Below are 13,709 nucleotides of genomic sequence, written 5' to 3'. Positions count from 1 at the left end.
TAAGGACATCTTTAAAATTCATGTTTCGTCAAGGGAAGGATTGACTGGTGCTGTGTAATAGGATCTAAACCAATGAGTACTATTCATTCACCCCAGGCCATTGTTGTTCTTACTGTTGTTTGTTCTTTTGTTTTCCTGCGCTTAAATATGAAGATGAAATAAAAGCTATGAAAAAAATATGTCAGAGACTTAGTTATGTAAAAAAGTTGATTCTTAAGGACAGTCTTAGAAATATGACCAGATAGCTACAGCATGTGTGGGTTTACATCCATATATGTACATAATATATACATATACACATGTATATGTGTATGTATATGTGTGTATATATATGTATACATACATATGCACATGTGTATACATATATATGTGTGTGTATATATATGTATATATTTCCTCTTCATATTTAAGTACAGGAAAACAGAAGAACGAACATATATTTATATGTGTGTGTATATATATATGTATTTATTTCCAAGAATATATATATATTTTTTTTTCCAGGAATGCCAAGGTATTTCCTTATAGCTATGATTTATTAGGAAATATATACACATATATATGTATGTATATATATGTACATAATACATACATATACATATACATACATATACATAATACATGTACATACATATACATACATAATTATACATACATATATATGTATGTATGTATATATATGTATGTATTTCCTCATATATCATACCTTGGCATTCTTGGAAATGAATAATATGATATAACTCTTCTTCTTTCTTTCTTTCTTTTTTTTTTTAAGTGACAGCATCTTACTGTGTGGCCCAGGCTGGAGTGCAGTGGCTATTCACAGACACAGTCATAGTACACTATAGCCCCGAACTCCTTAGCTCAAGCAGTTTTCCTGCCTCAGCTTCCCAAGTAGCTAAGACTACAGGTGCACATTACTACAACAACTTACACAGTTATTCTTTAAAATTAAAAAATATAGTGACAAAACGCTCTATTATGAGGGGTTTTTTGAAGTTTTTATACATCTTATTATTGAAATCATACAATAGCTTAAAAATATAGGATTGCAAAGAAGAAAGTACAAAATAAAAAAAACTGAAGGAGTTTAAGAAATACAAAAAGGAAATGACATATTTAGAAAATAAGAGGGGAAAGTTTAATTATTTAATGACAGAAAAAGTTTTACTAAGGACATAAGCTAAAAAGGGTTCCAATTAGAAAACTGAGAAGGAACATCAATGGAGAAAAGAAAAAAATCAGAATTTTAAGAGAAAAAACGTTTATCCCAAAAATGCACTGTAAAGGAGATTCAAAAAGATGTCACCTAAAGGCACTATTTATAGTATGCTTTAGTTGTTTCTGAATATAATTCAACAGAAAACATTTAAAAGAAGCCTCAAGAATTAACATATCAGATACCGTGAAAAATCAGGGCACTAGAAGAGAAAAAAAGATGAAAAGAGCAGATTAAAATTCTATTTTGTTATTACATTTGGATGTTTTTCAAGCATATATTGTGAAATGAGAATGATCTGCCACCCTCCCAACTAGCTTCTGTTTTCTTCATGCATTGATGAAGTCTGCTGCAAAATTTGCAAATAATACATTGAAAAAGAAATTTTTAATAATATCAAGGAATAAGTAGGTCACATTTAATCAGTCCTCTGTAAGCAATGCAGCTACCAGTTTTTTAAATAAAAATAATACTTTTTTGATATCTGGCTGTTGTTAAAAACAAAGGATAATTTCATTTGAATGAAGAACAATACATTTTTCTTGAGTAATTCTTGTTCAGTACTACAAACAATAAAATATTTTAATTACATAGAGACCAAGGAAGCTGAGTGTGTGTATGTGTCTGGGAATGTTTTGGCAGGTGAGTGATAAATACTTAACAATACTTTTCAAAGATTCTAATTTATAAGAATCTAATGCACTTCTGTCAGAATATAGCTGTTTACTTCAATATCTGTTTAGTCTCAAGGTTTGTGGCCACATTTCAAATAAAATCAAACTCCTAAATTTACATGAAGTGTCTCATCTCATGAGGAATCATGTCAGATAGGCCTATTTTTACATTACAGATTGACTCTAAAGAGTGTTAGCCAAAGGTATAATATTAAAAGCAGTAAGAAACACATACTGAAGGAAATACAGAAATGGGGCAAATAATCTAGACCAGCACTTGCCTATGAAAATATAATGTGTAATTTTAAATTGACTAGAAGCCACATTAAGATGTAAGAATAAATAGGTGAAGTTAATACCTTTTATCTAACCCAATATTTCCAATATGTTTTCATCTCAACATGAAATAAGTATTTACAATTGTCAATAAGATATCTTACATTCATTTGCACTGTTTCGAAACTGGTGCGTATTTTTCCATGTAAAACACATTTCACACCCAACCTAGACTAGGCATATTTTGAGAATATAATAGTTACATGGGGCTAGTGGTTGCTGTATTGTACAGTGAAATCTAGACGGCTCGAGAAGAACCATACAATGAAAACAACATTTTTGGAAATGAATTACCTAGTAATCCCCTCACTTCAACTTATCTCAAATATATGTGAACAGCCTTTTAGCCAAATTGGAAGCTTTTCAGTCTCCTATTAAGCCCTGAAAATTGGGTAGTGTATGCCCAAATCATTCACTGGCCTGCTGAGATTTCTATAGGAAACTCATACATTAATACCATACATTTTGAGCTGTTTTTTCAGTGGTTGGACTAGCTTTGTGCCTACCCCTGACCCATGCAAATTCTATCAATGCTCTCTTGAGATTAAGGGCATTTATTTGGCAAGACTACATGTACATCTCTGACTGTGGTACTCAGGAATGTGTCTTGGCCTACGCAGAGCTAGAAATCATGACTCAGGCCTCATTGGTCCAATCATTTAATCAATGGAATGCACTAGCCAAGAATAATAGAGCATCTGTATAAGTCAAAACAGATATGTTAAAGAAAGGAAAAAAAGAAAACTAACATTAATTGAACACTTACCACGGGGCAGCACTGACTTGTTGAATCCTCCTAATCACTCAAAAGGCAAGCTTGCTATTCTCATTTTACAAGTAAGGAGAGACTGACTCAAAAAAAAATGTGCAAGTATATAAAAGGACTGGGATTCAAATCAGTGTCACATCTTGTTTCCTCACCTGGCTAACTCTCAAAACTACCTGGGAATTTTTCTTTTAATAAGGATTTCTGGGTCCTTCCCATACCTTCTGAAACAGAATCCTAAGGCTAGTGACCTGGTATTTGTGATAACTAATAATCTTATTACTTCTTATTGACATGGTAATAGCAACTTACAGTGAGTGAGTTTACAGAGTGAGTTAGTCACAGTTCACCAGGCGTTCTGCAGTTCAACCTCTTCTTTTATCCATCATTCAAATTGTGCCAAAGAGAATTGGCTCTAGTTTGGGGCATGAATTTTGTTTCCACACACAAACTAAAGTCATAATCCCCAGGCATTTTGTTGGTCAAGACAAAGCCCATTGAGTTCTCACATACAAAAAATCTATCTATGTCATGATAAAGAGAAAAAATAATCTGTTCATATCTTGATGAGTAACCTAGTGAGCTAATGTATTGAATATCCACCATATGTCAGACACCATCATGGGCACTAAACATGTCTCAGGAGGCTCAGAATAGCCTATGAAATAGATGTCATTATCATTTTATAGATGAAGAAAACTGTCTCAGAGAGGTGCACTCACTTGTCTTAGACCACAAAGCTAGTAATTGGGAGAACTTGATTTGAAACCCAATCTTTTTTACTCTGAAACATCTTCCTTGTCCCGGATGAAGATGGAATGGGTGAAACAATATGAAATCTCTTCTTACCCACTTTTTAATTACCAGCATCTTCATTCAATGAATATATTCCTAGGACAGCCCTGGCTGTGTGCCCCTAGATCAGACTTGAGAATACCGAGGGCCCTAACTAGCTGTGGCCCCAGCTTTCATAAAAGAAATGGATCAATATTTGGTACTAACTCTTGGCTGTCATTCTCTTTATAGGTGTATGAACAGGATGATCTGAGTGAACAAATGGCAAGTTTGGAAGGACTCATGAAGCAGCTTAATGCCATCACAGGCTCAGCCTTTTAACACGTTATTTCCGAACGGATGAGGAGAATTTTCTGGGAACTTTGCAGCATACCAATTACCCATAAACAGCACACCTGTGTCCAAGAAGTCTAACCAGTGTACAGGTCACCCATCAGGACCACTCAGTTAAGGAAGATCCTGAAGCAGTTCAGAAGGAATAAACATTCCTTCTTTCATAGGCATCAGGAATTTTCAAATGATGACTATGAGGTCCCTAAACAAAAGCAAAGATGCATTTTCACTGCAATGTCAAAATTTAAGCTGCTAGAATAGTCCTGGGCCTTTGCCACTGCAGTGACCACACTGTCATAACTAATGCCTATGTTTTCCTTTGTCAAGGCCTGTTGTTTAATGTGTAGGTCTAGTCTTACAAAATGCAAGTGCATTATTTAAGCCTGTACCATACCATGGCAAACCAGTGCGAGCTCCCTATTTTATTTTCAACTTTAACATACAAAGTACCCATGGGAATCTCTCATGCCATAGCACCAAAGGATTGGATGTTTTCCTTACAGCACAAAAAGTAAATAGTAAATAAAAGGCAGAGAATGCTTATGTTTGTAACTCAGTCATTCATCTTGCACAAGTGGTGGATATTAGTTAGTGGCTATAAAATTCACTCATTTTGGCTAGCATTTGTAAATCCACCCTTGGTTAACATTTATGTCTGGAGTCCAGGAACATAAGAATCTACAACTAGTGGTATTCTGCCAGCAGCAGTACATTTCTGGAAAGAGGATATAATATGCAATCTTCTCAGATACATAATAATTATATGATTAAGCTTATAATAGGACACTTTTCAATTTGGGTGGTTTTTGTGCCATTCCACACTGTGATGCAATTTCAAAGCTTCACCAAGGCCATCTTCCTTAGGAGTTTGACCAGAAGAATGCCCCCAACCCTTCACCTCATCCCTTCCTGAGTTCTTCTTAGCAACTAGTGTTGGGTAAAATAGCCAGCTCCACATGTCATATGGTGCACTGGCCAATGTCACCTGTCTTCTTCCCCTTTAGAAATGGCGGACTCCCTGAGAGCAGGCCCCAAGGAAGAGAAGGTATATAAAAGGTAGCTCCTAACAATACCTTCTCTTGAAGAATGCCAACTCGTAAGCATTGGCCACTAGACCCTGTTGTTAAGGGAATCTTTTACACCACACCTGTGTCAGAGTGAGGGGGAAGCAGAGGGGTAGATGCCACCTGACACTTCTGGCACATCATAAATCCAGCGGATACTTTTCAAAGCAGCATCTTAAACTGTGGACTATAGTTTTAAACTCCTATTGCCATGTTTATCTACAGCTTGGAACTAGCTAAAATTAAGAACATTTTGTGTGCAACCTTTTAGTTTCTGAATTTTCAGCTGCATTTGGAGTTAATCCTTGTTTATGCAGCTGAATCGCCAAAAGGGAGCTAGTTTGCATATTTATCAGTTAGGTGACTTGAAAACCCAATGAGAGAGTTTCAGCTGAATTATTCCTTTCAGCTCTGCCTTTGATTTCAAGCTTGAGTAGGTCATAATTTTAAAAGAGCATGGAAGGGATAGGATCTTTACAACCTAATAGCTCCTTTTATTAGGTGGGTAATTATATATGAATCTCCCTGAATAAAATATTTTGAGCAAAATGGCACTGTAACAGAAGTAATAATTCAGATTATTTTTTTACAGTTTTATGTCAGGAAGGAAATCTGATGTCAAAGAGAGGGCTGTTCAAATGGTTCATTAGAAAGTCTGGTCCATTTGCGAATTTGTTCCTTCAACAAGAGTGCTCATTCAATTTACTCAGATTTTCTGGAAGTCTTTCTGAAGAGTTATGTGATGTTATCCTATAGGACAGATTATTTTTGTTTAACATCTGGACATTTAGGTAGACAACCTTCTACTGACCTGGAATAAAGTGTTTCCTAACATATTATTGAATTATTCAGAAATAATCCATTACTTCAAAAATGAAAATACTCATTGGGCTAGCCCAACATTCTCTAGGCCCTAAGAATTGCCTCCCTTTTCTAATTCTAGCAAATATAGAAAATTCCCTTCGGGCACTTGACACCCATGAGGGTGATCTTGAGCATTCAGTTTGGAATAGGTTGCAAATCTCAGATTTTAGGGATTAAGTCACACCTTCAATCTGTAGAATGTAGTTGAACAATTAAAAAATAAAACTCTCTTTCACAAACTTTTAGATCCTTCTAGTCAAAAACAATTATTTAGGAAATAAAAATTTTAAAAATTCATTTAAAATATGTTATTTGCCTTCAATAGAAGTTACATTTCTGCTGCATGCTCTTGAAACTTTCTTCATTAAATTAAAATAAAGTGATTTATCTTAGTAACTGGCAATGCCACTGATAGCACCATGCATTGAATCTATAACAGAATCAATTTAAACATCCTCAAAAACTCTAGTATCATTTACCTGGTAGCATTAATATACAATGACTTCACCACAACTTTTGTATAACTCTATTCCCTTCACCCTCAAATGATTCATATATGTGTGCAATTACCTGCCCAAGTTTTCAGGTAACTTATTAATTTCCCAGTCTCCTAACCTCTTGACAAGAAGAAACCCGCGAATACTGTGAGCTAGCCTCTGATTTCCTCCTGCTAAGTCTAGTTCATGGTATGCAGGACTCTTTAAGCTCATAAATCTCTCTGATTCCCACTGGATAATATCTGACAGCTAGCCAGCAGCTCTGCCACCAGAACTCATCTCTCCTTGAAAAGGAAGAAAATCATACTTGTCAGAGCATTCTCAGGCCTGCCTTGTATTGTGCGGAAATGTCAGGCACGATCCTTTTCTCAAAAAAAAAAAAAAAAAAAAATTTGTATTTTTCTTTGTATTTCACCCTAATAAGAAAGCTATTTTCTTTCCTCTGCAGAAATTTCTTTGTTAAATTGACAAAAATTATATAGTTCAAATGTATAAAGAATATTTCGGTGATGCTCTAGCCAAAAGTTAAATATTTTGTAGTGAATTATCACCAATAAGAAACCAGTCATACTTGCCTCTTTGAATACCAGAAATATAAGCTTATAAGCTTCAAGAATACTTAAATAATGAAACTTTACATTTGGGTATTATAAAATGCACACTCAATTGAACAATCTGAAAAAACTACCAAGCCAGTGATGTAAGTGGAGATTTATTAAGGATTCCTGTTGAATATATTCTTAGTTTCTTCAAAATAAGGATTATTCAAAATTAGGTGTATGTTCAGTCCCCTGCCTTGGTTCCAGCTACACAAAAAGAGACATCCAGCATTGGTGTGATGTTCCAGACAACGTTCAGAAACTAAAAAGTTGGGTTCTCATTGGCTTTTCCAATAAAGAATCTCTTAAGTACAGATATTTCTGGAAGCTGTTGGTGTCTGTGCTTGAAGATGATTGCTGATATTTATCCACCCTTTGGGTACTTCTATTGACTTTGTTTAAATAATTATCTTATGGTTGTCTCCAAATGTAATATGGTATCTCGGATATGGGAGCTGGACTGCAATTACAACAAAAGGTTACCCCTAAAGATAACATCTTACCATTTTAGATAAAATTATTTCCCAGAATTCTTATGGTTTTGAAATGTCCTTTTCTAGTAAATGAAAGAAGGAAAAATAGAAAAATTGTCTAGTTTCAGGTGTGTTCAAAGAAAACAAAATCATCTGAACTTTAAAATAGATGTGAAACAGGGTTACTTTCCCTTTCACTCAGCTCACTCCATGCAACCACAGGCAGTCCCTCAGGCCAGAGGTTACCATCCCAGCCTGCTCATAACCAAATACAATAAAGAGCCCACAACCTTCCGGAGATGCAAAAGCAATCATACACTCACGTCTACACTCTGTCTCCTTTTGTAAATCACATTCAAAGCAACATTTTACTCATAATTTGCATTTCTCTGGTGACTTTCAGAAATCACTTTAGTATTGTACAGAAAAGCTTTTCATTTGAGTCCAGTGTTTTCAATTAAAATGAATACTTTGGAAAATCAAGGATAGGTGTTTTGTATGCTACTCCATTCCAATGAAAAATATATGTACCCATGCCTCAATGTATCTTGCTAACTAAATACCTGTGTCCAAAAAGCATTGATTTGGAAAAAAAAAATGCCTATTCCCTGGTCAGTGAGGTTATATAGGAGGCAAAATACCACATCCATATCAGCAATGAATATTGCTACCGATCTGAACTCTTCATTGCTACTACTGCATAGTGTTCACATGGCAGACTTCCAGTTGCACTCTCTGAAAGACGTTTTTCTCTTGCGCTCAATAGAGAGCCTTTGTACATTGTCACCCTATGATTTTTGTTGGTAGAAGAGCAAGAGCAAAACTCTACAATATGTCAAAAACACAAAGGCGTGGGCCAAGGGATCTCACTGTATGCTGAACGTGTATTTTCAGATGCAAGAAAGGAATGTTGGAGAGGAGGAGAAATGCTGTTTTTTATTATTGTAGGGTAAATCTGACAATTCTGAACTTTGTGAATTGTCAGTTTGTTTGGGGGAAGGGTGGGTGGGTATGGGGCGTACTTTTTATAAGTAATATTTAATTTATTATTTAGAGTGGCTTCTTTTTGGATAATTTATGATAAAAAGGGAGATCTGGTTGGGATCTAGATACGGCTGTTAAAGCTGCAGTGTTCCATATCTCAGAGGGACCACTTTGGAAATGAATTGTCCATTGCTGAGTATGAAGAGATGTCTAGTCCAGGCAAAGCCTTCACTGAAGTTCCATCATCTCCACCTTCTCCCTTTCTAGGGTAATTCAAACATAACACCAAACCAGAAATAATGCTGAAAGCATTTTCTGATCAATGCTACTCATTCAAAGGGCTTTGCAACGCAAACAGATTGTTAGTGTGCTAGTGATAAGTTTATTTGGTAGAAATGGGTATACTACAGCTTTAACTAGCCTTAGTGAGAAAAGAAATTTTTTGTTGTTACAAAACACCTTTTTTTACAAAAAGGTATTTTGAACCTACAAAAAAATTCTTTAAATTGTCAGATTCTAGCATTGTTAACCAAATTAGACTAGTGTTTGCAATATTTAAGTGTAAATCTTGTTCTACGAGAAAGGAAACTTGCTTACAGTTTAAAACAATGACTGTTTCTACACACGATCTTGTATACTACTACACAAGGAAAAGGGGGTTTTGTAATCACTGTAGAACAGTCTCATATTCATTTTTTATAGAAATGTTATTCCGATGGTGCATTTTTTGTTTAATAAATAAAGTTTTGATACAAAGTTTTTCTTCGTGTTATTTATAGTCAATGCTGTACTGCACACACAACCATGACCTTGCCTATCTGTATCCTTAGGATTCATTCTCTTACTCTATTGGTGTTACTGTAAAGGAATACCTGAGTTGATTAATTTAATAAAGCTAAGAGGTTTAATTAGCTCATGGTTCTGTAGACCGTACAAAAGTGTGGTGCCGGCATTTGCTCCTGGTGAGGCCTCAGTCTGCTTTTGCTTATGGCAGAAATCCACATGTGCAGAGATCATATGGCAAGAGAAGAAGCAAGAGAGAGAAGTGGGAGGTGCCAGACTCCTTTAAGCAATGAGTTCCCTTGGGAACCGACAGAATAAGAACTAACTCATTATCATGTGCACTGCACCATATCATTCAGGAGGAATCTACCTCCATGAGTCAAACCCTCGCATTAGGCCCCTCCGTCAACACTGGGGATCAGATTTCACCATGAGATCTGGAGGGGTCAGATATCCAAACCATAGCATAAATACTACCTTTGTTTAAAAGCTGTGGTAGAAGCTACCAGTTCTCTGCCTCATCGCCTTGGATCCTTATGCCAGTGTGAAAGCACACTGGGAGTGCGCTTTCACTCCAGTCAATAACCATGTCTCTTTATTGGAGAGTTTCCCCAGACTGCTAGAACTTGTCTTTGCCTGCATGTATGGGAGATATCTGATTAGACCTTTCAAATAGCAGCTAAACAAGTATAAAAAAATCCAAATAGTTTTCTATGAAAGAATCTCTTGGTTTTGTAAAATAATTGTTCTCTAAGCCTGCTATGGCTCATTACCTTGGCCTATTATGTTTCCTTCAGTTTGAAGTGCTTTAATCTATTCATTAACTCTCAAATGAAGGAAACTCTATTCAGATCAATGAGTGCCAAGCCCCTGTGCAACTGGATTCCCCTTGGCCCATTTTACCACCCCTATGTTCTGTGACTTCTGATTCACACTCAGATAGCCAGTTACACACAGATCCCAGAAAGTTTCCAGTAGCTTACTGGCTTTCATCTAGTATAACTCTGCGGAACTTAAGGTCTTTCCTTTCCTCTCCCTGGCTTTCTGATTCACAAGTGAATTATTTTGGAAGAAGCAAGTCTCAAGAATTCATAAATGCCCGATCTCTTCCTTTCTCTTTCTCCACCTACAAGGTTGAAAAGATGAAAAATGAACCCAGGATGATTAGTTCCCTTCTTACTACTTCTGCTTAGTTCTGTTCTGACAGTTAATAGTAACCAATAAATGCAGAGAGAGAGAGTACAGAAAGAAAGAAATAATTACTGAATGCCTGATGTTTTTGAGGCAGCCAGAATACCTGCCTAGATTTGGAGTTCATCTGAACTTTGTGCCTCCGAACTAAGAATTCATTTGGCAAAAGATCACTGGCAATATAGCATGGATAGTTGATCCATTGTGCTTTTTTTAAAGTTTCATTGGCCTAATAGTGAAACAAATAAACATTTCTGAATTGTGTGGGAAGGCTTGCTTTTCAGACCTATATATTAATAATAATTTCTTCTTCTCCTTCTCATCCTCCTTCTTTCTTTTCTAATACATTTTTTTCTCAATCCATTGATATTTTAATAAGAAATTGGGATATGCTGTGTTAGAGGCAACTTTACAGGTATCATCATAATTATTGAATCCTGGACTTTTTTAAAAAAAAAACTTAAGTTTTATTCTACTTTCTATTTACAGAAGTCTAAATTATATCTTACCTTTTATTTACCTAACTCTAAGCTTAATCTATTTCTTATTTATCAATTTCTTATTTTCATATCGTTATGTTATTTTCTTTTTTTTTTGTAACTAATCACTCTCATCTCCTTAACTTTAGAAATTCATAATTTGGTGCAATAGTTAGGCAATTATTCCTGAGATAATTGGAATGTTCTCATTAGCAGTTCAAAAGATTTCTTGAAATAAATAACAGAAATAATTTTTCCCAGAGTCTTTTCAGATTTAATTAACATTCTTCTTTATAAATTATTAACAATCCTTTAATTTCCCTGTCTTTGCTAATATCTATTCTGACTCTTTATATAAGTTTGAGAAAATACCCATTAGTAGAGCAATTTTTCACCATCTTAATATTTCTTAAGTATTTAATTTTTGTACTATTCTTTGAACCTGTGGTGGATTTCCTGAGCGACTTTTTTCTTTTTATTCAAGTGAAAAAACTGTTCTTTTGGATGGAACCCTCCTAACAATGGTGGCATTTCAATTTTGTGAATGTGACTCATTTGTCATGAATTATTCCTATTTCTTCCCCAAATAGGATGTTTCAGAAAACTAACTATAACATTTACTTCATAGGGATGGTGTGAGCTTAACTTTAAATTAGACAATGTATATAAAACCCTTAAACTTCCTGGTTCTTGGCAAAAGCCTAATGAATTCTATTTCTGTTGTTTCTGTCTCTGTCAATCTTTTTCTTGACATTTATGAACCTTTTCATACATTTTAAAAAATACATATGGGAATTTAGCAACTTTGTGGTTTGAATGTGGTTCTAACTTTATAGGTATAATTTCCAGCATGTATGCAGATGAAAAAGGCAGATTTCCAAATGATGGTATTATTATAAAATAGTTTTACTTTTCTTCAGTATTTCCAAAAATAAGTATTTTTAGTTCATTTTTCCACATACAAGGCACAATGCTAAGAGTTCCAGTGAACCAAAGGATGAAAGTGTACATCTTCTACATTTATACACTAAAAGTGTGTGTATATATATGACCATAGTTCAAATGAGACAATTAGATACCTTTAGTCAGGTAAAGAGAAAATTTCATCAGAGTGCAGAGCATCAAATTAAATTAACAGAATCCCCATAGGGAACATGGTGTTGAGAAGGGCTTTAAATGATAAATAAAACTAAAATTTTAGAGATGGAAATGGGCAATTCAGATGAAAAAAACTATGAGTGAAAAAATACAAAGGTTAGAATTTATAGACTTATAGGAAGGTAAAGTATTTCAGGGTTTTTATTATTTTTTGAAGAAGTGTATGGTTTATGAGAAGAAAAGTGGGAAGCTCATTTGTATAATCAATAAAGGTCTTGTAATGATGATCCAAGATATGTAATTCTGTTAGTAATAAGAAACCATTGAGCATGAAAGCTTAATTTTCTCATTCACAAATGTTTGTTGAATATTTACTGTGTACCAATAACTGAGCTAATACTGGGAAAACAACAGTGATCAATATAGATACGACCCTTGCTCACATGGAATTTATAATTTACTTTTGGAGACAAAGAACAAATGAACAAATCAGTGCAATAATTATAATTGTAACGAGTGCTATAAATTAAGGTTGTAATATAAAAATATAGTATCTTTTGAGGTTATTCACCATTATCAAAGAAGAATGGATCCACTTCAGATTAGGCAAGACTTCCTCATGAAGGTGGCATTCAAACTGAAACCAGAGGACACAAAGGAGTCCTCCATATGAATATTGGGATGATGCAATGTTCCTTCCAGAGAAAGGAAAAAGCATAAGCAAATTCCTGGGTTGAGAACAAGCTTGGCTTATGCAAAGAACAGACAGGTAGGTAGGGAAGTTGCATTTCATTGAGCAAGAGGAAGGAATGGCGTCAAAGAGGTTAAGGAGTTAGGATTGGGCCAGATCATGCTGTACCTTGCGATACATGTTACTGTTTATATTCCAAAGGAAATAGGAGTAATTCGGGGACACTAAGAAGAAGAAGGTTAACATCTAATTTATGTGTATCAGGATAAAAAATTGTACATATTATACTACCTCACATGTGCAAAATCATGTAACATTTTTTATTGTCTGTAATGTCTTATATCTTGCTCATGATTCCCAGCTCTTGTTAGGTACTAAGATAAATCTCAATCTTGCCAATGAAAGGAGCCTATAGTTTCTTTTTTATCTAAGGCAATCTCTTTCTGCTTAGCCTCTTTGTGATAAAGTCATGATGTTCAAAGTTCTAGCTCTCTGCCACAGCTACATTTTTTATTGCCAAGGCCCTTCTTTTAAGCAATCCTTGTTAAAGTGGCTTCTGGGTACATCTTACAACACTGAGAATCTTTTCTCTTGGTGTGGGAGCATCTCATGATCTCCTTCACTTGCCTGGCCCCATCTCTGTTCTTTCTAGAGCCATTAAATATCTGTGTCTCAGCCTTGTCCTCCACCTGGTCTCCACCTAAGTTGTCTACTACGCAATCTCTGTTTAAGGGTTAGCTTCACCTATGATTATCCTATGGCAAATCCTAGGACTCTCAGCTCAGATATCTCCTACATCCCCACTGAGAGTGTGCCTAAATCACTGGATTCCTCAATTGTCATATGCAGGTGCTACTGTAGCA

General features: G+C 35.2%; 1 protein-coding gene and 1 long non-coding RNA gene across 5 annotated transcripts in view; one reads left to right on the top strand and one right to left on the bottom strand.

The window, feature by feature from the left end:
• Positions 1 to 9,363, top strand: part of DCC (DCC netrin 1 receptor) — a 1,184,710-nt gene extending 1,175,347 nt beyond the window's left edge. For all 3 annotated transcript variants that reach the window (XM_012464272.3, XM_012464274.3, XM_012464273.3), the window contains exon 29: positions 4,022 to 9,363. In XM_012464272.3, the coding sequence (XP_012319695.1) occupies positions 4,022 to 4,111 (90 nt within the window). In that variant the 3' untranslated portion in view covers positions 4,112 to 9,363. The remainder of the gene's footprint in view (positions 1 to 4,021) is intronic.
• LOC105725294 (uncharacterized) overlaps positions 1 to 13,709 on the bottom strand; it is a 398,310-nt gene that overhangs the window by 27,558 nt on the left and 357,043 nt on the right. The window lies entirely within an intron of this gene.

The sequence above is a fragment of the Aotus nancymaae genome, unplaced genomic scaffold, assembly GCF_030222135.1.
Source record: "Aotus nancymaae isolate 86718 unplaced genomic scaffold, 86718_ANA_hifiasm-v0.15.2.pri h1tg000020l, whole genome shotgun sequence".
Lineage (NCBI taxonomy): Eukaryota > Metazoa > Chordata > Mammalia > Primates > Aotidae > Aotus > Aotus nancymaae.
Note: the sequence above shows the minus strand (reverse complement) of the source record. Positions and strands in the feature narration are given on the sequence as shown.